Genomic DNA, 24,747 nt, shown 5'->3' on the forward strand with positions numbered 1-24,747 from the left:
ATCATTGAGTACTTCCCCATTTTCTCTTCCTGTACACCACTGTGCAAACATATTTCCTCACTTCCCTCTACTAGTATCTAGCACGTATAGTTTTTCAGATAGACCCAGGTAGTTTGGGTTTCATTTGCCAAGGTTTTTCAAATATCTGCCACCAACCAAACAAAAGATGTTCGTCTTTCCAGAAACAATGTTCTCAGCACTCTGAATAATCCACAGATCACACTGTAAACACTAAAGCACTTTGTACCAAAGAAATAGTCTCCTTGGAAAACTGTTGACAACGTGTCTAGTGGGTTAGTAACAGGGACACCTTGAGTAACAGGGACACCTTGTCCCTTGTCTGGAAAGACATTTTACTGTTGAGCTTTGACAACGTGTCTAGTGGGTTAGTAACAGGGACACCTTGAGTAACAGGGACACCTTGTCCCTTGTCTGGAAAGACATTTTACTGTTGAGCTTTTCCACCGTTTTCAACTGTCTTGAAACTCAATTCCAAAAACAAAAGTCTTCATTCATTCATTCAAAACTGTAAATAAAAGAACTTAAGTAAAAGTACTTAAGTCTTAGCAGTACCATATACTTAGTCAAAATGGACTATGTCTGAAGTTATTATTCATTATAGGTGGATCGGAGTGAAGCTATTTTGTATACTATTTACTGTACACCGATACCTTCTACTCTCTATGCTCATTTCATCTTTTTAAAATGTTAATCTGCAAAGTAACTATAGCAGTCAGATAAATGGAGTGGAGTAAAAAGTACATTTTCCTCTTAAATGTAGTGGAGTAGAAGTATAAAGCAGCATGAAATGAAAATACTCAAGTAATGAACAACCTCTGAATTGTTCCTAGTTCAGTACTTAAATACATGTATTTAGTTTACTTTCCACCACGGGTACTGCAGTGGCAGCAGAAGTTTTTGACCCACTAAAATGTAGTCCAGTCAGTGAAGCCATGTCTGTGATTATGATACATTTTGTCTGTCTAATATTACACATGTAGCCTGTATGGAAAACAACCACATTTGATTCCACTTAATCATGAGTTTAGTTTCTCATAGTAGCTGCTGTTTCTTTTAGGCTCTTTCCTTTTTTTTTTTATCCAAAAATATCACAAAATTCATAAATCTAAATGTCCACGTTGAAAAGTTTTAACACATACTATTAAATATGCTAAAACACCGAGCAACCGTTCTAGCATCTGTGTGCAAAAAGTGAAACCAAACAGTCACAGGTTGGTATTCTGGTCACACTCTTTATGCAACAAACAGCCTGTTCTCTCTCTCTCTCTCTCTCTCTCTCTCTCTCTCTCTCTCTCTCTCTCTCTCTCTCTCTCTCTCTCTCTCTCTCTCTCTCTCTCTCTCTCTCTCTCTCTCTCTCTCTCTCTCTCTCTCTCTCTCTCTCTCTCTCTCTCTCTCTCTCTCTCTCTCTCTCTCTCTCTCTCTCTCTCTCTCTCTCTCTCTCTCTCTCTCTCTCTCTCTCTCTCTCTCTCTCTCTCTCTCTCTCTCTCTCTCTCTCTCTCTCTCTCTCTCTCTCTCTCTCTCTCTCTCTCTCTCTCTCTCTCTCTCTCTCTCTCTCTCTCTCTCTCTCTCTCTCTCTCTCTCTCTCTCTCTCTGCTGACCTGTTAGACAGGTTTTCTTGGCACACATACTCTTAACAAACTGAAGCCTGTTTAACAATGCTTTTATTTATTTGTTCTTCATTTCTCCTCTCTAAAATTCAAGTACATGGATTCGCAGATCCAGGAGACACAATCAGTAGCAATTACTTTCATAACATCATCATGTTCCTGTTTGATTCACAAACAATTCCACTTAACCCCCAAAATTTCTCACCCAGGCTAAGACACGTGGTCCTCTTGTAAACATGATGCAAATCAATCTTTGCTTTTTGATTACAAAAAGTAATCTGGTAGAAAAATATCTTTTCTTTTATAGGTATGTCTCTTTTTAGGAATATTTACATTGAGTACCTCACAGTATAATCTGATTTCAAAAAGTACATACTGTAAAATAAACACAAAAAGGTCTCAGAGGGGTAAAAGGCCTTTGGTTTTCATGAAAAATACGAAAACAACGACAAAACACAAAAAGTCCATTCACTGTCCTCCGGTGTTCCGCAACAGTGATGACTGGATTGGTGATTGTTGTGTGTCTCGTAGCCAAGACTGCGGGACACCAAGATTTTCCACAGATTTGAAAGAGTTCATTCTTGAAAAAGTTCAGAACAAAAAAAAAAAAAAACTGCGGCTACAATCAAGCGTCACTCCTGGGGACGGCGGACCCGCACAACTTCCTCTGGGCAAAGTACCCCAATACTATGAGCAGCATCTCCGACGTGCTGCTGAGGGCCACTATGAAGGGCGCCTGGGACGCAAAGTCAGCTTCCACCCGGCGGAAAGACAGCTGCATGACGGCGAGTGCCAGCAGGCTGTTCTGGACGCCGATCTCGATGCTGACCGTCTTCCTCAGCGGCGGCGCCAGGCCCGCCAGCTTGGCCAGGATGGCTCCGACCACCAGCCCCAGCAAAGGCACCGTCACCCCAACCGCCACAATCTGGGGCTTGACGTTGGCCAGGATGGACGCGCCCATTTGGTAGGCCATGAAGATGCCGCCTACGATGAGCACGAAGCTGAAGGGTCGTATGAGCGCCAGCAGTACGCGTGTGAGGGCGGGCAGGCGCAGCTTGACCAGCATGCCCAGCGAGATGGGGATGGCGATGAACAGGAGGGTGCCGAGGATCTTCACGAACGGCACGTGCAGGGCGGCGTGCACGCCCAGGAGCCGGCCGTACAGGGCCGACGACAAAGGCATGGCTGCCGCCGCCACCACCGTTGACACCAGGGTCATGGAGATGGCCAGGGTGACGTCTCCTCCGAGCAGCAGGCTGTACAGGTAGCCGCCACCGCCGCCCGGGGCCGAGCAGGTGATGACCAGGCCCAAGGAGAGCGCTTTGGGCAGCGAGGCCAGCCGGGACACACAGTAGGCGTATAACGGCATCACCAGGAACTGACCTACGACCCCTAGGAGCAGTGGCACCGGGCTCTTCAGCAGACCCCGCAGAACCTCCACCTCCACCTTGCACCCGAACGCACACTTGTTGACGAAGATGAGGGGCAGCAAGGCGAACAGCACAGGGTTCTCAGAGAAGTGGGACAGGCCACCAGACTGGATGAGCCTGGTGGCCGGGTCATCATTCCCAGGCGCCACTCTGATGGAGTAATCCGTCCTCTCTTCGATCAGAACCGGCATCGAATCCTGGTCCAGGTCCAGCAGCTGGATCTGCAGCTGGGCCCTACCAGGGAACCCGGACCGGATGCTGATGATGTAGCTCTTGGCCGGTCCTGCGTGGCCGCTGTCCGTCACGTTGAGGATGGAGAGGACCTCCGGGTCCAGGGAGCGGACCGTCACCGTCTGCTTCCAGCTCTGGCGGCCCTTCCTGCTCGCCGCCGCCGCCGCCGCGCTCCGGTACCGGCTGCAGATTACAATCACGCCGTTGGTGTTTTCAGGAAACTCAAATTCCTGCGACGAGCCGTCTCCTATGCTGATAAACCCGCTGCTGCTGTTGGCCGTCTGCTTGGTGTCGTTAGTGCTGTCGACAGTGAGATTTCCGGTGGCCCACGCCCGGTACGCTCCGCCGGTAATAAGGAAGAGACAACAACATGTAAATAGCGTCCTCATCGTATTGACGGACAGGGGGCGGAGGGGCGCCGCAGAGACGACGCGCTTCAACCCGCCAGCCAGCGGCCTCCAGACGGTTACACCGCCGCCCTGCTAGCACCACGACGGGACACTTCTCATTCTAGTCTCCGGGATGATACGACAGCGTCGGCAGACGGCTCCACATCTCGTCTGGTTCCCATTTTCTCGCTGCCTTTATACCGGAACCTAAACATCACCCCGCCCTGTCCGGTCCCGTCCCGAGCAGCTCTACAGCAGGAAGACAGACACTCACACAGGCTCCTCTCGGCTCCTCCTCCGTCTACTCGATGTGAAGATGTCTGTCTTGGTAAACCAAAGCCTCGCCTCGTCCTCCGTCTTTATTATCGTCTCCCCGGTTGATGGAAGCTGAGAGCATCGTAGCTCAGAGCTCATCGGTTGCTTTGCTGCTCAGATTTGCTCAGATTCCGTTAAAGCCAGCTGGAGTAAGAGTCGCACTTCCGGTTATGAAATGCCAAAATAAAAGCCCCTTTATCTTTATTTATATACATTTATATATATAACTAGGCTGGATAATTCATTGCAAATTTCACTGGGAATTTTGCACCACCAAAGTAGGGGAGACCGGGGGCAATTGTAACATCTCAAATTCAATTCAAACTTTATTGCAGACTCAAGGTCCAGATAAAAAAAACAAGACATTACATAAAATACATTACAATACAAGAAGCACTGTAAAAAGTCAGGATTAAAAGAGATTCAAAATATAAATATATACATATATTAAAGGGACTGTTTGTAAGAATCAGAAATGCTTGTTAACAGCGACACCTGTGGCCGTTAAGTCAACGAAAGTCAGCGTCGGGCTCACTTTTGTGCTCGCTCTAAATAGACATGAACGATAATCGCTCAAAACAGTGAAGCGACACACGTCAGCTAAAACCACAATATCACTCTATATTTCACCTGCTTGGCAGTAATGTTAGCTGACCAGACAAAGGTCTCTCCATGAATCACTGCTGATCCTAGTGTTGGCTTTTCCTGCTTCAGCCTCCCGACCGAGGTCAGAAGGAACAGGGGAGACACCGCAGTTTTGGTCGGAGACGATAACGTTACTCTTCTGCAGTGTGTAGTGTGCGCGCATGCACGTGAGAGAGCAAGTGAGAACGAGTGCGGTGTGTGAGTGAAGGCAAGCAGGCAGGCAGCGGAGCAGAGAGTCCGGCCCTGGAGACCAAAGCTACAGTCTCCCCCGTGTCTTCTGTCAGCGGTCGGGAGGCTGGATCAGGATTAGTTGACACTGTTTTGCAAGACGGGCTTCACTAGATATAACTTTGCGGTTTTGGTGCTTCTGTGTAGTTTGTGTTGGAACAGTGTAATCACACGCGAGCGTGCATAGGAAACACCGACCCACAATGATTTATAAGAGTGTAAGTGTAATAAGTTATTACCTTTAAGAGTTAAAACACAGAATTGAATCCGCTGTCCCTTAAATTACTTATGTCTATTTGAGTTTACACAACTCAGCAGTGACTTCGTAATCGAAAAGCCAAAGTCCAGCATAGAGAGGCTCAGTGAATGTGGTCTGGACTCTGTGGAGGAGAGTCATGGTTTCAGAGACGCTGTAGAAGGACAGAATACCTGCACTGTGATCCAGGTACACTCCTACTCTGGAGGACGGAGGACCTGAGACGGGGGTTTTGATACTGTTGTACAAAAAGCTATAACTGAGTTGGTTACAATCTAACGCCCAAGATTTGTCATTGTATCCAAAACATTCATTCGACCCCCCTGCTCTCCTGATACTCTTGTATGCGACTGCTACAGAAACTCCTTCCCCTCTCCTCTCCACCTCCCAGTAACAACGTCCAGTCAGACTCTCTCTACTCAGGACCTGCCAACATCCAGTGAATCTGTCTGGGTGACTAAAATAAGACTGTTGTTGACTCATTGCTGTTGCTTTTCTGTTCCCCTCAGATAATAACAGCAGTGTGTTTGCTGTGTTTGGATCCAGTGTGATTTCTCGTGAATATTTTAAGAATCCAGCTCTGGTCTTGGGCTCTGGTTGTGACAGTAAAACATCTACTTCAGTCACTGTCTGTGAGACGTTTGTCCATTTGTCTCTCAGAACGTCCTGTAGTTTATCTCTGACTTCTGACACAGCCGCCATCACGTCCTCAAAGTAGCGCCGAGGACGGATATTGATGCTGGACGAGTGTGTAGATTCACTGAGCGGTGACAGTGAGGGGTAGTTGAGTAGAAACTGATTGTGATCCTCTGTGTGTGAGAGCAGCGTCATCTCAGCGTCTCTCCTCTTCAGCTCAGTGATCTCCTGCTCCAGCTTCTTCTGAAGCTCTTTGACTCGACTCACTTCACTTTTCTGCTGGGATCTGACCTGCTGCTTCGCATCACAGCTTTGTTTCTCCATGAGACGGATCAGCTCGGTGAAGATCTTCTCACTGTCCTTCAGGGCTTTATCAGCAGAGCGATTGACAGCCTCCACCTCCTGTTGGAGCAGCTTCACATCTTCCTCTCTGTCCTGGATCCTCTGCTGGATGTTGAGTCGACTCACCTCCAGCTCTCTCTGCCTCTCGGTCCTTTCTGCTACAGCTGAGACGGTGTCGTGGCCTTTATGTTCATCCACAGAGCAGACATAACAGATACACTGCTGATCAGTACGACAGAACATCTTCATCACCTCATCGTGACGAGAGCAGATGTTCTCCTGGAGCTTCTTGGAGGGCTCCACCAGCTTGTGTTTCTTTAACGGAGCTGAGCCATAATGACGCTGGAGGTGTATCTCACAGTAAGAGGCCAGACACACCAGACAGGACTTGAAGGCTTTCAGTTTCCTCCCAGTGCAGACATCACAGGCCACATCTTCAGGTCCAGCATAGCAATGATCAGCAGGAGCAGCTTGGAGTCCAGTCTTCTTCAGCTCCTCCACTAAAACTGCTAACATGGTGCTTTTCAGCAGGACAGGCCTCGGTGTGAAGGGCTGCCTACACTGAGGGCAGCTGTAGATCTTCTTCTCATCCTCTCCATCCCAGAAGCTTTTAATACAGTTCATGCAGTAGCTGTGTCCACATGGAGTAGTCACCGGATCCTTCAGTAGATCCATACAGATCGAACAAGAGAAGGTTTCCCGCTCCAGCTGAACTCCTTTCTGCGCCATTTCACCTCTCAGTAGCAACGACTGTCTGAGTTTCACATCCTGAGAAGTGAATCAAGTTTGAGCTCTGATCTAAACAACATGTTTGTGCAGTGAATGTCAGCTCTCACTCGACAACTATGTCGGTTACACCCATCCTCAAACTGTAGATCTGAAGGTGAGGGAACAAGGAAATAAATGGACAGAGTGGAGCTCCATGTGTTTGAGAGCAGGAAGAGGAGGGAGGGCTTATCAAGCTGTGAGTCATTCCAGGACGAGGAGCAGCATGACTGACTACGTCCCAAATCACATGCTTTTACTTGTTACTTTTAGTACACTGCAGCTGCCCTTACAAAGTACGTGCTGTTACATGCAGTATGCATACAATTGTTGGCTTTTCCTGCTTCAGCCTCCCTCCCGGTGTCCCGAGACACCGGCACCCGGTCGGAGACGATAACGTTTCTCTCTATGGAGCCCCGTCACTTCACAAGACACGGGAAACCTCTGTTGGTCTGGAGGAGCTGCAGCATTTATTTCTGTACAAACGTCCACTGTACATTCACTAGATATTCTCAGAGCTAAACTAACTCTCCTGCAGTGTGTAGTGTGCGTGCATGCACGTGTAGAGGTGGAGCGAGACAGCGAGAATGTGCACAGTGTGTGAGTGAAGGCAAGCAGGCAGAGGAGCAGAATACAGCAGAGACTCCGGCCACACGCGAGCATGCATGGGAAATCGACCCGGGTGATTTAGACGTCTAAGAAGTTACAAACAGTCACTTTAAAGCTGCAGTAGGCAGTATATTTTTTGGCATCATTGGGCAAAAATTCCATAATAACCTTTCAGCATATTGTAATTCAAGTGTTCTGAGAGAAAACTAGACTTCTGCACCTCCTCATGGCTCTGTTTTCAGGCTTTAAATAATCTAGCCCGTGACGGGAGACTTTGACCAATCACATGTCATTTCAGAGAGAGAGAGAGTGTTCCTATTGGCTGTGCTCGGGTCATGTGACCAGTACGTGGCATTCCTTCAACAGATCTCAACATGGCTGCCGCGTCTCAAACTTTCTCATTTTACAGCTAAACAGTACACTACAAGATGTTTCTGAAAACATTTGAGGAGAGAAATAGGCATTACAGTAACAGAATATTCTGTTACAGACAGACATCTTCACTCTACCCAAACACATACTAAACTTCTGTGAGAGAATGTTTGCTTGTGCATACATCTTGCGGCATTATATATAATATCTCCAATCAGAAACGAGACAGAACCATGGAACTCATTATACACATAGTCTGTGATGATCCCTCTCTGCCTGCTAAAGGACAAACTGATGTCTCAAAGTTTTTCTGCCAAGACTAATTTTTGAGGTATAAAAGTATTTTTTTTCCATCTGCAGTATTTTCCTCATACAGTCTTAACCTTTAATGTCTATGAATTTGAATCTGTCTAGTTTTTATTACCATAATGTTACTAATATTTGAAATCCTTGTCAAATGTTAGCTTTGTTGTTTCTAGCCAGCAGGGTTGCTTTTGTCGTGAGTGGTACGATCGGGGTCGATTGTAACTCTGTGTTACAATTGTGACACCAAAAATGGTGTCTGACCTAGTAACAACTTAAAAATAGACGTTTTTATTTTTTGTGTTTTGTGTTCAGTTTAAATATCTATGTAGACTTTATTCATCACTGTTACGTGCCTGCAGGGCCAGAGAGGCCTGCAGAGCCTTTCTCCTGTTCTGTTCTGCCCCTCCCCCTTGTCTTGCAGGTGCTTCCAGGGTTGGGTGATAATGGAGGTGATTGGAGTCCACCTGTGTAGAGTTGGTCAGCTGCTGATTGGCTCACTCTCCTACCATCCAGCCAATCGCTGTCGTGGGCTGCATTTAAAAGAGGCACACTCCGGGCTGCCCCTCTCTCTGACTCATTTGTACTGAAGTATTTGACTTGTGCAGACATCTGGTTCTAGTGTGAAAGTAAAAGATAAGGTTTGTGGTAAGGAGGTAGAGGGCATAGGTAAGTTTGGGGTTCCCCGTATACCTTTAGCACGTAGTTTGTTCATGTCTAGAAACACTAGATTTATTGGTTGGTGCCACCCCTGTATGTTTTGTACACTGCTGTTTTTTTAGATCATTTAGTAAGCCTTTTGTTTGTTTCTAAAGAAGGCAGAGATTTAGTTAGGCCTGGTTTTGATTTATTAATTTTGATTATTTGGCACAACCATTTTGGACCTACCTCCATCACATTTGTCAACCTTTTTGTTTTCTTTAATAAACACCTTAATTTTGCACTTCACTTTGCCTCTGTCTAATCTTTGGTTGTTGTTCAGTTATTGTTCCACCTAGTGGACGTAACAATCATGTAGTTTATGGCAGTCCAGTGTTTACGTCTCTTTCCTCTCAATCTGAGGACCAGGGTTAAAAAAGACAGTAGTGCCATATTGGCTGAAAATCAACACATTGCCTATTGAAACTCAGTAGTATTGAAACTCAGTTTTAAACCTAGTTGGAGCCATTTCATTTTTACACATTATAAACAAGGAACATGTGTAACCTCTCAAATTGCACCATCAGAATCGAGATCGAATCATGAAACTCATCATGTGCATCACGGTTTGACGATGCCTTCCAAAGGACAAACCAATGTCTCATACTTGTCAAAGTTTTTCTGCCAAGACTTTTTTTTCTTTGAGGTATGAATGTAATTGATTTTTCAATGGAAATTAAATTGTTTTAACTATATCTATATTCTTGGTAGTTTATTGTGGTCCTTGCTTTTTATATGACGGTATTACTTGTATTGTTTCAGTTGCCCCCTTATGCTGTTACAATCGCTCCTTCACATGGAAGCAGATGTAACATTTGACTTCTAGTGTTTGAATCAATATTTTGACTCTAACATTGCTTGTAAACACATTTGATGACTGTTAACAAGTACAACACAAATACAAGTTACTTCCATAAAAATTGTATCCAAATAGCTCCAAAGAGGTTTTTGAGTAATGACATCAAAATTGCCCCCTGGTCTCCCCTATAATATCAACCTGGAGGGTCCTGGAGTTCTATTGGTTTTGGGTTTGTGTATCAAACATGCATTTTCAAGAGCCTGTTTTAATGTTGTGCTCACATGGTGAAAATTTCTAAATAAAGTTGTGTTTAATCAATTTACCACAAATTAACCCAAATTACGTACTGGTTGCACTGGACTTTATGGGAAGAGGGCGTTAAGAGGGGAGTCATTAGGGGCCTCAACAGCAATATTTTTATCCAGCCCACTGCCCAAGGCCTTCAGTAAAATTAAAATCCCAGTAAATTGTTTCATATTCTCATACTTTCAGCAATTTATAATACATTTTTATAGAGAGAACGGAGCAGAAATAAACCACTCTTGTAATGTATGGTTAATGACCTCCAGGGGTCCCAAAAAGTCCAGTCTTGTGAATCAAGTGCTTCGTGCTAGTTAATCATCAACTAACAGGATAAGGGCCTTAAAGGGTGGGTCCTGCTATATCAATTCAATTCAATACAACTTGATTTATGCCTGTATGCCCTTCATTGTTTCTGTTTTGTGTTTATTGTTGGATATGGCTCTGCGGCCAGGTCTAGCAGAGAACATTGTACACATTGTAACAGGGGCCCAGCAGTCAGTCCAGCCGTAATGCTAAAGCATCATATAGGTATAGGTTTCTCATATTTTCTCGACTTCACACACTGGGATCATTGTTTTCTTATATTTCTTTCTCCAAACTGTTAGACGACACACATTTAGGCCACCTACTAATGACAAAGCATCTGCGCTTATTTTTTAAAAACAAATCCCTCTACTTCCTGTCTCTGACTGGGTAACCGTGACTACCTTGACACAACTGTTCATTAATCCAATCGGAGCGGCCCAAAGAGTCATCTCTCCCCTTCCCTCAGCCAATAAGCAGGGGCGGTCACATGGGAGAGGGAACACTGTGATTTGTATCCTTTCTGTTGGGGTGGGGTGGTTGGGTGGGAGGGGGGTGGATTAGTCAGGGATTACCCATCAGACACAGGGGGACATGCATTTAATTTCCTGACCAAAGTAAAATGGCGGAATTGCTAGATGACATAATGATGAAGTGATGTTTAGGCCGATAATAAAGCTCGTTCCAGTCATGCACACCACAAAGATGGTTGGTGTTCATGTTGCTTTCACTTTCACATTGTCTTTCTAAGGCCCTGTTCAGACCTGGTATTAACATGCGTCCTCGGTGATCCGATCACAAGTGGACAGCTTTAAGTACGTCTGTTCACACCCGGCATTAGAATGGGTCTCCACATGCGTCTCCACATGTGATCGGATCTCACTTCCCCGCTCCATATGCAAATAAACACGTAGTAAACACACGGCTAATACAGCAGCCGTTGTGATGTGATATTACAGGAATGTCAGTAGTAATATCCTACATATCCGTGAATTCTGGTACATTTTATTAACATAATAAAAGGTTATTGTACTGGTGGTTCCCGGGGACCTCTGTTCCACCGGCACCGCTGCTTTTGCCAGACAACAGCGGAGTACAGAGCTTCAGAGAGCCGGGGAGGAGAGAGAACAGTCGGGCGGACGGACGGACGGTAGGGTATCAGCTCCGTGCAAAGCAGCGGAACAAAAACACACACATCTCCATCGGTATGATAATAATGCACTTCCTGTGCCTAGTCTGATAGTCTGTAGATATTTAGCCTATAGATAAGATATATTTTAATGAAATACAGATGTACCGACAGCATACAGTAGAGCACAAAAAGCTGTTTCCATGCTGACAGGCGCTTGCGTCTGCCTGTTTATTCACCTGTACTTAGAGCTGTCGACTTGTGATCCGATCACTCAGGACGCATGTTAATACCAGGTCTGAACATAGAAACTGTAGACCTATTGCTCCTCTCTATTGCCCTCTTAATCGAGACCTTCGTCAGTTTCTTTTTCCTGACCTGTGATCCCTGTAGTATCTCTTGACACGGATCCATTATGCTCATGGAGGAAAATCAACACATTCATACGCCCTGATCAGTTTCCAGTTACAAACCTGCTGCCAAGTAGGCTGTTGCTTATTTGTCATACAGAAACAGCAGACACAACCGGGAAACCCGACACTGCCACCCATCTCGGGGACGTGGCATTAAAAGGGAACTCCATTCTGTCAGCATAAACCTTTATATAGCAACTGGCTCCTGCAGGGAGTCACTCACATATTTAAAAGCCATTTTCAATTCATAACCAGTTTTCTTCCCTGGGGAGGGGGGGTCAGCGAGGTCACTGGGTCGGTATTTCCCAGTGAGAACACCACCTAGGCTTATCCTGTCACCGCTCACTGTGTTACAGTCAGTCCTGGGACAGCTTGTTCATCTTCTATTGTGTTGTCATGAGTTGTGCGCCCTCCTTCTGTCACCATGGCTGAGTCAAGGCTTCCAGAAAAAGAAAAGGCGGGGGAGTCCACAGTGGAAACTCCGTGCATGCCAAGACAACCTGCTGGGATGATCGCTCTGGCCTCTTCTTTGACATTTCATGGAGCGACAGCACGTTGTTATGGGGCTGTCAGGCACGCACATTTCCTGCCTGGCATTTGTGCTGCTCCCCTCCCAGGGCTGTCTAATTATTTACCCATGGTATGATAATTTACCTCATGACTTATTTCACAAACAGAGCAGGAGAGAGAGAGAGAGACAGAGAAAGAGTGAAGAGGAATGCAAAAAGCCCCTAAATTACATTCCACTTCCGCCCATCTTGACACTTTCCCCAGTAATGGCTCCAGTGAGGAATACAGGAATATTTGCTGTTCATGCAACTGTTTACCCAGAGAACACAGCAGCCTGTATTTGCCTTTGTGTGTGAACACACTGCATCTGTGTGAATATTCATGAACCGACTCAGGGTAGTGGTTATGATCTGCCTCGTGTTGCGTTGCAAATGAGCTGAGAGCAGCCATGATGACTAATCCAAAAGCCTTGTCCTGAAATGCCAGTTTAGCACCAGTCCACACAAGGTTATCCTTGGCTAGATGGCCTGGCAACAGTATGTCATAAACAGAACCGTAGCCAAGATGTTTTAAATACTGAGGACAGGAGTCCAAAGACTCCCAGTGAAACCCCACCTGCCTAAAGGGGTTTTCAGACTGAACAAAACTCATTTTAGAGGTGGTCTGAGGAGTACGTAAGAAGCCGATGCAAAGACACGTGAACATGGATTTGCTCTGAGCACAAACTGAGGCACTAGATGAAGATGTTTCAACTTGAGTTAAAAAAAAGTGTGCTTATCATGAGGCTTATCAAGTTATTTTTTATAAAATGGTCACTATATCCTGACAGTAGTGCATGAGACAGGTAATCTGAAAGAAATCAGATACCTCTGTGCCCTCTGGTGCTCCTAAAGGCATCTGCAAGATTTCACAGACCGGAGGAAAACAAGCAGTCAGAGCTGATCTGGAGTCTACCATCCACAGCTGCCGTCTTTATATTCTGTTACTGTAATGCCTATTTCTCACCTCAGATGTTCTCAGAAAGATCTTGTGGTGTACTGTTTAGTTGTAAAATGAGAACGTTTGTGACCCGGCCACCATGTTGAGATCAGTTGAGGAAATACAAAGCACCACCCACCAGCCGGAGTACAGCCAATAGGAACGCTCTCTCTCTCTGAAATGACCTGTGATTGGCCAAAATCTCCTGTCACAGGCTAGATTTTTTAAAGCCTGAAAAAAAATGACAATATGCTGAAAGGTTATTATGGAATTTTTGCGCAATGATGCCAAAACATTTCTGCCTACTGAAGCTTCAATTTCTTCCACATTGTACTCATTAATTAAGTAACTCTATTACTGTTCGTTTTGGTAGCCTGACTACAGCTGAGAGGAATGTATTGGAGAAAATAGTTAAGACAGCATCTCTCCCATCTCTACCTTTGATTTCTGAAGTTGGGCCTTCTAAAAAGCTTCTAAAATCGAATTGTTAGAGATCTTTCATTCATCTCACCTTTTTGAGAAAGGAAATTTGAATGGTTCAAAGCCACTCCCAAGGCTATTGGACCCTTGAATAGTAAACCTCTTGTACCAGTTACCAGTGCAGTTATTTATTTTGTGTATTTATATGAAGGTATTTGTGTATGCTGTGTTGAATGTTGTCTGTCTTGTTTGCACTGTTTGCAACATGTCCATGTAATAAAATATTTTTTAATTATGCATCAGCTTTCATTAAGTATTCTGACCTACAGTAGGCAGGGAGGTAAGGAGTAATGGACAAAAAACACATAATTAGAGGAAATGGATTCCATCAACATGTCCTTGCTACTGTGTGAAAGCTGCATTTGCAGTCAAATCCTTCGTCTTAATGCTTGTGGTTCCATCTACTGTTGCTTGAAATGTGATCCAAGACACACTACTGTGTATATACAGCTCGACCGCATCAATTAAAGCATCGTCTGTCTGCACTCAACACACCCAAGCCACTGAAGTCAAATGAAAGACTGCGTCAGAGGGCAAGATTTTATTTTCACAAGATAAATATAGAAAAACAAAATGTAAAATTGCAAAGTATGCTGAGCTTTGAGTCAAAATAAACCCTCGCTGTGTAAATTGGACAAAAAAATGGAAAACATTTTCAGAGGGTGAAGCTGCCCTGTCACAGGTTGAGGTCTGGCTTAGGCCTGCATGCCCTCTAACTGACATCTACATTGAACTCTCAAAGAAGGAAGCATCAAAACTAGTGAAATCACTTAACAAGTATCTCAAAACAGAGTTAGAATCTCAAAAAAAAGAGAAAAGGAACCAGTCTTCTGTAAAATCTTGCCACTGTTTACATGGTTTACAAGGCAAATTAGGAGTAGCAATTGATCTGAAAAAAAAAATCCAGCATCCCTGCTTTTAATTGATGTTTTCTCCTGAAAGTGTTTAAACTACTGTCCTTCAGGCACTGGCGGGGGGAAGCACATATGCAAGCACCTGCATCCCAAAAATAAGGCGATCAAAGCAAAAAAAAGTCTGAATACAGGAATGAGAAATCATCAACAATAAATCTGAATAAAAAGAAAGCAGAACACACAGAAATCATTCATTTTGACACTGAGAAACAAAAAGTTTGAGGATTGTCCTTTGTCGTATACAGCGTTATAATAATGTCATGAAGCAGTTGTTGCTTGGGTGACTCTGATGAAGGAGTTAGTGTTACCAACATGTCGCTATGTCTTTTCAACTTAAAAAACTACAAAACACCAAAGTGCAAAAACTGATATTTCTTCCCCATTAAATGTATTTATTACACGGCTTTGTTGAATACTCGATTCTGATTGGTCAATCACAGCGTTCTACGGTCTGTTATTTCTTTATAGCAGACCGTTGCTATGTATAACAGACCATTTGTATGGGCGCAGCTCTGATGTCGGACTCTGGCAGACCCTTTTTGTGTAAAATTATTGATTTCTTAAGTAAGTAGCCGTGTAATAAGCGGGATAATGTACAGCTAACGGGTCATTGTTGTAAAATAAACCCCTTCAGGGTTAATGTCGGGGTTTATTTCACAAAAATGACCGGCTCGCTGTACATTATCCCTTACGTGTCTCCTTCTTCCCAACAGCATCATCCAGTTAAACCGTCTCTGACTGACAGCTCCCCCCAAAAGAACTTAAAAACAACATGGATATACATCCTTAACCCACCCTGCACCGTAAGAGAGCCAGGGACGCCCAACTCCCTTATAATCACTATAACTGCTTATTAAAACCTTTTCATTTTCATCATTGTACATTATACAGTTTGTAAAATGTGTTTTTTTTGTACAAAGCATACATCCAAAAGCGTGTGATTTGAGAACCGGCGAGTCTGGCCACAGGAGGAGGAGGTGGTGTTGGTGGAAAAAGAGGGAGTAAAAAGGAGGGAGAATAGGAGACACAAAAGGTAAACTGAGATCCAATGGGGAATTAAATTGGAAGATAAAAACGGGAAAAGATGGATGGAAAAAGGGAAGATGAACCAGAGAGAGATTTGTGCCTTCTCAGGTGGTATTTCTAGCCGGAGTGTGAGTGTATTTATAGAGCAGGGGGATGGTAATCGATAGGCTCATTAAGTCCTCCTGGTAGGAACAGTTCAATAGAAACACACACAGCTCCTGTCGCCATCATTAAACTCGTCTGCTTCCACACAGCTGTAAGCCCTGTCGCCTCTCCTGGAGGAGCCCTCAGTTCCGCAAAGCAGCCAACCTGCAATGTGTGAAAAACGTGAGAGAGTTTAATTGTTTGGAACTTTTGAGAATTGAGATACAAGCCTTAATAAATGCAAGGCAGACGTGGTGCATAGATTGCACTTCTCTCCCACTAGATAACAAAAAAAATATTCAAGGTTACATCACCCCTCTGTGTGAAAGGTTCAAAAGATCAAGGAACTCGGTCTCATCAATTCTTACAATGTCATAGGCTGCAAACTTTTTGGGGTAGTTTATTTGATTTCTTTGCCAAGGCTTTTAATAAGGACTGTCGCTGACTGAAGAAATTCTTACTCATCTAATAATTAAATGATTTATTCAACTAATTGTTTTGTTAATTTAACTGAAAAATCTGTCAAATTCTGTTTCCAGTATTACTGTCCATGTGCTGATATTCTTAGTCGACCAAAACCTTAATGACCATTACTACAAACTACAAGGAGGCAACACAAGAAACTCTTGTGTACATGGTGATTTCCTTGATTTAAAGAATATACTGTACTGTGCTTTTTAAGTTAAGGCTACATGACCAAGCATTGTCTACTTTCCTAACCCCAGTTCATTTGACTATTCTGATAACCCATTTCACATTAATGCAATAACTTCCTTCTGCCTTTGAGACACTATCGGAGCTGAACATATTGTTTCTTTCTCGTTCACTTATGACTTTGCAACTACAACAATTGTGTTCAGTGTGTGGGGGGAAGTAGCTTGCTGTGTAATCTAATTTCCTGATCTCATGCTCTGTCCTAACAGCAAAATTGCCTGTTCATGTGCAACTTGTTAGCCCAGTGCCAGAGAATGAAAAGAGTGTACCAGGTGAAGAGTGGGAAGATGCAGTGTGTTGCTTAAAGGTATAATATGAAAGAATTATCTAAAAAACAATGTATAGACAGAAATGATCCTCTCAACCATTACTTCTGAACCGCTAGAAGTGTGTGGTGGTGTCTGTATCTACAGAGACCCTGCAGCCCTCTGCCTGCCCTTTCTCTTTCCTTCTTATTTTGCTGTGTTCGGGACGTTTCTGGGCGTCTGCAAAGAGCCTTTGGGCCCCACGTGGGGGTGTAACCCCCAGCCAATAACAGCGCACAGGGTGTGCAGCCCGTTCGGGTGGTCAAATACAGCCGCTTTGTCAACACCCCTCGATGTCTGATACCCAGGGTTTCCGCCAGAAAAGTTGTTAGGACTCCTCAAAAAAGCATGCAGGAGACCAGAGAGAAAGACATTGTGTGTGTTCAGCTCTCAGTACTTTTGTAGCTTCTAACTGAATCTCCTGCTTTTTTCCTGTTTGTACTTTCACAAATCTGCTTTATTTTACTGTTTCGCTTTCAGCTGCATAGGAGTCGTGTTAAGTTGCTGCTGATAATAATTTTGTGTTTACTGGCTTTTTTTAAATGTATTTTATTTATTTACTGTTATTTAATTTTTTTTTCTTATCTTTCTACTTAATTTTGAACTATCATTCCCTGTGTAGATATGTTATTATACATTATTTTGTCTAGGCAGAGGGGGAGGGGGGAGAGAAAGTGAAAATGCTCTATGTCAAATATCTGTGAATAATGCTCTTTTTCCTAAATAACTAGAAGCGCATTCGGAGAGCAAAGACCTCCACCAAGGCAGGTTTCATGTACGTCGCCGATAGAAAGCGGCCGTATTTGATGGATGAGAACGGGTTGTGTGTTTTTATGTGCACGTGCTCCAGTGTTCCCCCTGCTCCTCTGTCTCTCCTCTACTGTGTGTTGCGAACGGTGTCTCAGTTTGAGTTTGACAGAGAGCAGCGCTGAACCACATACAGCGGACAGGATGCATTCATTCAAAATCTGGCAACTTTGCATCTTCCCGCGGGGTTGAGCGGAGGTGTGTGTGTGTGTGTGTGTGTGTATTCAACTGCCATGAATCAATCAGAAAACCTCTAACCCAGTAGTTATGGGATGGAACATATTGTCCTGTACCAAGTAGAGACACTACCTTCGAGACAGCAGGTCCTCCCTCTCCTGGCTTCGTGAGCTCTCTGCACCTGCACCTGCACCCACTGAGGTGGCTCCTGCAGGCAGCTGGCTGAGCTGGTCCATCACCTCCAGGCCGCTCTCCTCTGCTATTTGGTGGATCAAGTCATCCACCTGTTCCTGAGGCGTGGTCAGCGTCATTGCCGAGCTCATGGAATCATCCATCACCTGGTGTGGGGATAGGACAAAAGAAAACTCAGGCCAGAGAGCGCAGAACTGGGTTTGACTTTTAACAACTTAAAGTCAGACAGAATATCTAACATGCACAGTTTTCGAAGCACACCAAGCACTTGACCAAAACACTGTATTAAAATACATCTACAAGAACAAAAATGCACATAGTCTGCAGCCACTCACTGAGGTGTGGACGTCGAGGTTCTGAACTTGGGTTTCAAACTTATCCATGACCGCAGAGACTTTTTGGAGATCCATGGAGTTCAGAGCTTTGTCCAGAGCTTTGGTCACCTGGCCCATGTTTTTGGTCACCTGATGGAAAAAATGCCTTTATAATGTATTTGTCTTGAAGGACAGAAATGATGTGCTAATATGAATAGAGTTGCTTTATAATCCTACAATTTGAACATATACTAAAACTGCATATATTCTAAGGCAGCAGGTATCAGTGAGATGACTGAAAACAGTAACTTACTGCCTTCATGGTGACAGCAGTCTGGACTTTAGAGGCCACCGCGTCGAGTCGGGACGCCATGCGCAACCAATTAAGACTTTCATTTTTTTTCCGGATAGCGTTCTCCGCATAAACTCTGGCACATTCCACATTCTTCTGTTGCAAAGCCTGATGATGAGAAAATGACACTGTTAACACTCAAAAACTGCATCTGCAATTCATCTTTAGAATACCTCATTTAGTAAAATCTTCCATGTAAATATACATACTGTATATATATATATATATATATATATATATATATACATACTGTGTATATATATATATACACAGTATGTAGGGGTACAGGGTCAACTACAAGTATTTAGTTGTGTTTAATCGTTTTCTTGTTTGCTTTGGAATCTCTTTTTATGTCTTGAATTAATTTGTGTTTTATTCACATGCAGTTGGCATATACCGCATGCCACGTGTCTTCAGACACTGATTTGTGTCCTTGTGTTCTACTCCCCTGCACAAGTTGTGGGCAAACACTGGATGCATTGGGGAGGATTTAGGGATGCACCGATAACGGATCGGATATCGGGTCGAGACTGACTCAAATAGCTGGATCAGATATCGGTGACAATGGGGCTGATCTATTCAATTCAATTCTATATATATATATATACTATATACGTTATATACTGCTGGGATTTTAACTCCTGTTTAAGTTTTGACCAATTTGTAGCTGATTTAAAAAGGTTTACAACTGAGTTGTAATTCCTGTTAATTTTGAAGATTCTTTTTTTTTTACCGAGTTACTGGTGTAAGATTTAATATTAATATTATTATTATTTTTTGTATTTTTGCCTTTATTTGATTGTGATAGTATAGACATGAAAGGGGGAGAGAGACGGGGGATGACATGCAGCAAAGGACCGCTGCGGTAAGGACATGGGCGCCCTCTCTATCAGGTGAGCTACCAGGGCGCCCCATTTATTATTTTAATAATAAATAATTCAGTAAATTTATATTTTTGTATTTATTTTTTACATTTTGTTTTACTAAGTTAGGAAAGCGATGTTTAAATCAAGCCTGATGTTTCCTTACACATAAAAGAATGCGAGACATACAGCTTATTAATCAAACACTGGTATCGCATCGGTACTTGGCATTGGCCGATATCCAAAGCCCAGGTATCGGTATCGGTATCGGGACTGAAAAAGTCAGATCGGTGCATCCCTAGGGAGGATGCATCTTTGGTGTGAGTGACTATGCACTGTAGTGGACCAAAAGGCTACTGTATATGATACGCTTTTTAAAATAGAAAACAAAACAAAAAATAGAGACTTGAAATAGAGAAAAGCAGGCAACTCTTCGCTGAAGCTGTTATTAGTATGTGTGTAGTATTTGTACCAGATCAAAATCTATAACAGTTTACATCAATTACCCAAATTAATTATTTTAATGACTCACTGATGAGGCTTTAGCTGTCCATGTTGTAGTTTGTTCTGCCTGATGAGACCAGGGCAGCAATCTTTTAAATCCCCTTTTTAATAATAGTTTAATTGTGTGGATTGCATCTTGAAAAGTGTAGCTCACATAGCGTTACTAATACTAACAATCATAATCCTTTCAACAGGAATAACAATCAACAACAACAGCTTCCTGCATATTTCAAATGCATGTGAGCCTGTTAGACAGGATATAAGAAGTGAAGTGAAGTGAAGTGAAGAAATCTCTCCGGTGAGTGAGAGGATAAGGGATCGTTGAAACCCTATTGTTGCTTGAGAGAAGTCATCTGGACTTAAAAACAGGAACGGCAATACCTGAATACCAGAAAACTTTACCAGCCATTCATCATGATAATAATAATAATAGTGACACACCTATTTCACAAAACAACTAAGGCACTCCTTGTCAATGCTTAAGTTGTACTGCCCCCCGATGACTGATGTGTGAAACTCCTGCTGTCATTTGACCAGTAGAATGAACACAAATAATCTACAACAAGAAAAAGATTTTCAATCGTGGAGCCCCAAAACTGACAAAGGGCAGTAAAAGGTTATCAGATAAAATACAATTGAATATATCAATAAATATTACTCTTAATTAAATATTAAAAATGGATTGTAAAAAGAAATACATATCTTTAAATTCATATATTGCATACATTATTATATTTAACCCTCAATCAGTTGGTGTTCCTTAACCTCAAATAAGTTGCTAAAAGATTAAATATAAAATTTAAATAATAAATTATTCATTTTACGAGCTAATTTTATTTTTAATTCCTTGTTTTTTCATATTGAGTGTGTGCGTGTTTGCTTTTTTAACAACAGTGGAGCAAGAGGATGGTGTGGCTAGCTAGCTTAACAACAAACACGAGATAAACTCACTGAGAACCGGCTTTCTCAGCTCGCTACCTTAGTCATAAAACTACTCCATTAAAGGAAATCACAATCATCCATATACTGCGTACTCTTGTGTATATGTACACACTATATACACCAACGATAGCTAAATCATTTCAAGGCAAGATAATGCTGATAGAGTTAGCTAGCTAACACTAATTAGACATTTTTAGTTAAGTTTATTTGACATTATGAGACAATACATTAAATCACACACATCGGCAACTATGATATCTAACACTAGATAAGTGTGTTTATTATTTATATACATTTTATTTAATGTTTTTTTAACATGCTTTTTATGTTTTTTCTATTCATTTTTCTTTATTATTTCAAACTTACTTTGAATGTATCTTATATTTTTATATTTTCATTTACTCATTATTATAATTATTATAATAATACTTATTATTATGTAGCTCAAGTATATTTGATACAACATCATTTCTTATGTTATTTTTCTGCTTTCAATATTTGTTTTAAAAACAAAATAGAAGAGAGAAAAAGATATTCTGTATGCAGATGATATCCATCCGGATGCTTTACATTGTTCACTTGTGCTTAACAGAGCAGTTAAAGAGTAAATACTACCTTAAAAACCAATCCCTGCTGCTAACGCTTCACTTTTTTTCTCTCAGCGCATTTTAATCTTTATCAACACTTCCTGATATTGAAATGCTTGAGGTCACAGTAGCGATGAAGACGGACAATGGTGAAGGGACATTGTGATCACAGTATACTGTACCTATGGCATGCATTCAGCCGCAACAATAACCCAATGGCTTGGCCTTAAGCTTGACCCAGTTTGCTCACCTTCTTGACCTTGGCCTGCTCCTTCGCAGCGTCCTTCTCTGCCTTCTTGGACTGTCTCTCAAGCTGCTTGCAACTGAACTGTGAACCACAGAGAAAGATGAATAAAGGAATAAATAATCCACTTGTATAAATTATATCAAGCTGACACGGATTAAACCTTTTCATAGATACATACCTTTAGCTGGAAGAGTGTGTCTGTGGAGACAGTGAGAGACAGAGTTATGTAGTGTATGTAATGTAAACTGTCACAATGGGTTGTCTGTTGCAGCAATATGCTAACTCTACATTATATACTAAAACGTTGGCTTTTCATTCTCTGAGACTGATGACAAACTGATAAGGTTTGTCCGGTCTATCTTTTCTTTGCTTGAAGGTAAGCACATTTTCACTGAAAAAGTACAACAATGAATGATACTAAAAAAACAGATTGGAAAAGTAATGAGATGTATAAATGCACATTTTACTTCTGACCAACTCCAAACATTGTTTCCAGCAGTAACTGGAAAACCTTTATCTAGTCATAACCTAAATAATCAAATTTTCTCATGTCTTTGCCTAATCCTGACACAGGCAGCTCCCTCTTGGAAATGTACAAGTTAGGCCTTAAAAATGTATGTTTTGCCTTTCTTGTCAAATGTGTGACTGGAACTTCTGTCCCCTAGGGGCCATTTGTGATTTTGTGGGAGCTTCTAGTGCTGTTTGACAAAACAAAATTGACAAATATTGTCTAAAAGACGCAAAATATACACAGCTTGAAACAGTAGACATTTTTGTACCATAAAACCATATAGGGGGAAATGCTGTCAAATACAAACCAAAACGTCAACAAAACACAAACAACCAATACAGTAAAAAAGAGTAGGGATGCACTGATCCAACTTTTTCCGTCCCAATACCGAAATCGATACCTGGGCTTTGGGTATTGGCCGATACCGAGTACCAATCTGATACCAATGTTTAATTAATAAGCCTCACTGTGTGGAAGTGACTGGGATCATTATTACCTCCGCCAAGGCCGATGGCCTTGGCGGAGGTAATAATGATGTCGGTCTGTTAGCAGGATTTGGAGGGGTGGAGTGTGGCACAATGAACAATCCATTAGATTTTGGTGGTGATCCAGATCATGAGTTTAACTGATGACGCGTTGATGACGCATTGATGACGCGTTGATGACGCGTTGATGACACGTGACCCTGCCTTCTTCCTTCTGAGAGGAGAGAGATACGTGTGTGGATGTGTGACGAGACATTGAGGTGCGGGAGCTGCTGGCCGTCCGCAGTGAGAAAGAAAAAAGCGGTAGATGATGGGATGTCAGACAACGTAGTGTAACGTTATACAGACATAACAAGGCTGCTGAATGAGAGAGGCATCCGCCGACTACATTACATGGAAACACACCGTGTTAATAATAAGCCGACCACCTCACGGTTCCGCCAGCTGTGAGCTGTGATCTGTTTTTAAAGTCACGCACCTTGGTGGAGGTCTAGTTTTATGTGTAAGGCATCAGGCTTGACTTAAACATTGCTTTCTTAACTTTGTAAAACATAACAAATAAATACATAGATATACATTTACTAAATTGTTATTTATTGTTAAAATAATAAATCGTACTAATCGTAGCAACTTGGTAAAAAAAAATCTAAATTAACAGGAATTACAATTCAAGTTTAAACCTTTTTCGTAACAAATTGGTCAAAACTTAAGCAGGAATTCAAATTCCAGTATATAATGTATATAGTATATAAATCGCCCCCATTGTCACCGATACTCGAACCAGCTATTTAAGTCAGTATCGGCCCGATATCCGATCCAGTAACGGCATCGGTGCATCCCTAAAAAAAGAGTAAACAAAGAAGTTTGTTTCTGGAAGGGCTGTTATGGTGATCCAGTAATGGGGAAACGACAAAACATTATTATTATTATTATTATTATTAGGTATTATCTTATTTTTATACGTATCAATTAAATTATAAGTGTAATCATGACTTTTTATAGTGCTTCCTGTAATGTAATGTGTTAAATGTAATGTATTGTTGTTGTTTTTTTCTTTTTTCTTATCTGGACCTTGAGTCTGCAATAAAGTTTGAATTGAATTGAATTGAAATGTCCCAATAAATATAATCAAGGAGGGCAATAAATACAACCTGGAAAAAATACTTAATTCCTCACCCTGGTGCAATAAGCTCCAGTATCTCTCAGCTATAAGTCGACATGTTTGTGTACCAGTGGAAACCTCAGGAAGTGTCTATGAGTGTCTATCAGTCTGTCGAGGCTGCACTAATGACAGTCAGAGAGGAGTGTGACAATCCTAACATAACACTCATTTGTTAGGAAAAGATACAGTGACAGTAAGACAAGATGTTAAATCAAACCAAAAGCCGAAATTCCAGTTAGATAATGATAAACGAATGAAGTGAAAACAGATCTGACAGCTAACCATGCTAACCTCTTTAGCCACCCACCCGAGCTAACAGGCTAACAGGCTAATGTCACTAGATTGGTGGTTTTACTAAACACAGAGGCAACTCCTATCGAGATGGACCGTCCAGCGGTTAAAACACGACATACCCTCCATGTCAAGACCGATATGAGGTCAGGTGATCACAGGAAAGATAGCTTTCAGCTCCTCAGCAGTAGAGTCGTGTTGGTTTGTTTTGATGTCAGAAACTGGATTGACGCAGCACTTCCGGGTCTGAAAGTAGTCACGTGATCAGATTTCTTCTTCTTCTCCTTGATGTTTTTGTTGGCTGCTAAACAACGAGATGGTTTGTTACCGCCCTCAGGTAGCACGGAGGGAGTGTGGATCCAAACAATACATGTCTATGGTTCACTATGGTTCACTCAAACACACTGATCCTCAGCCTGACATGTCTGGCCTCTTTCTCACTAGATA

The 24,747-nt window shown here is 42.5% G+C and overlaps 3 protein-coding genes across 3 annotated transcripts; all 3 read right to left on the minus strand.

Annotated features, from left to right (window-relative positions):
- Positions 1–1,664: 1,664 nt before the first annotated feature.
- On the minus strand, positions 1,665–4,122 carry slc10a3 (solute carrier family 10 member 3). Its single transcript, XM_037767154.1, has one exon. It carries the CDS (start codon positions 3,676–3,678, stop codon positions 2,254–2,256), a length of 1,425 nt encoding a protein of 474 aa, XP_037623082.1. The 5' UTR covers positions 3,679–4,122; the 3' UTR covers positions 1,665–2,253.
- A 668-nt stretch (positions 4,123–4,790) lies between these two features.
- On the minus strand, positions 4,791–6,987 carry LOC119486780 (tripartite motif-containing protein 16-like). The gene has a single exon (XM_037767153.1). It carries the CDS (start codon positions 6,827–6,829, stop codon positions 5,159–5,161), a length of 1,671 nt encoding a protein of 556 aa, XP_037623081.1. The 5' UTR covers positions 6,830–6,987; the 3' UTR covers positions 4,791–5,158.
- Positions 6,988–15,589: 8,602 nt separating this feature from the next.
- Positions 15,590–24,629, minus strand: chmp1a (charged multivesicular body protein 1A). Its single transcript, XM_037768091.1, has 7 exons — positions 24,423–24,629; positions 22,030–22,049; positions 21,855–21,932; positions 18,670–18,816; positions 18,378–18,506; positions 17,983–18,188; positions 15,590–16,012 (listed from the first exon to the last, which is right to left on the minus strand). Exons 1-7 carry the CDS (start codon positions 24,427–24,429, stop codon positions 15,991–15,993), a joined length of 609 nt encoding a protein of 202 aa, XP_037624019.1. The 5' UTR covers positions 24,430–24,629; the 3' UTR covers positions 15,590–15,990.
- Positions 24,630–24,747: the final 118 nt, after the last annotated feature.

Source organism: Sebastes umbrosus, chromosome 4, assembly GCF_015220745.1.
Source record: "Sebastes umbrosus isolate fSebUmb1 chromosome 4, fSebUmb1.pri, whole genome shotgun sequence".
In the NCBI taxonomy this organism is placed as follows: domain Eukaryota; kingdom Metazoa; phylum Chordata; class Actinopteri; order Perciformes; family Sebastidae; genus Sebastes; species Sebastes umbrosus.

Coding starts and splice junctions, on each gene's coding strand:
- slc10a3 (XM_037767154.1), bottom strand. CDS start 3,678: ATGAGGACGCTATTTACATGTTGTTGTCTCTTCCTTATTACCGGCGGA.
- LOC119486780 (XM_037767153.1), bottom strand. CDS start 6,829: ATGGCGCAGAAAGGAGTTCAGCTGGAGCGGGAAACCTTCTCTTGTTCG.
- chmp1a (XM_037768091.1), bottom strand. Junction 21,933..22,029: donor ACACACTCTTCCAGCTAAAG/GTATGTATCTAT, acceptor TGTGGTTCACAG/TTCAGTTGCAAGCAGCTTGA. Junction 16,013..17,982: donor GAGGACCTGCTGTCTCGAAG/GTAGTGTCTCTA, acceptor CACACATTGCAG/GTTGGCTGCTTTGCGGAACT.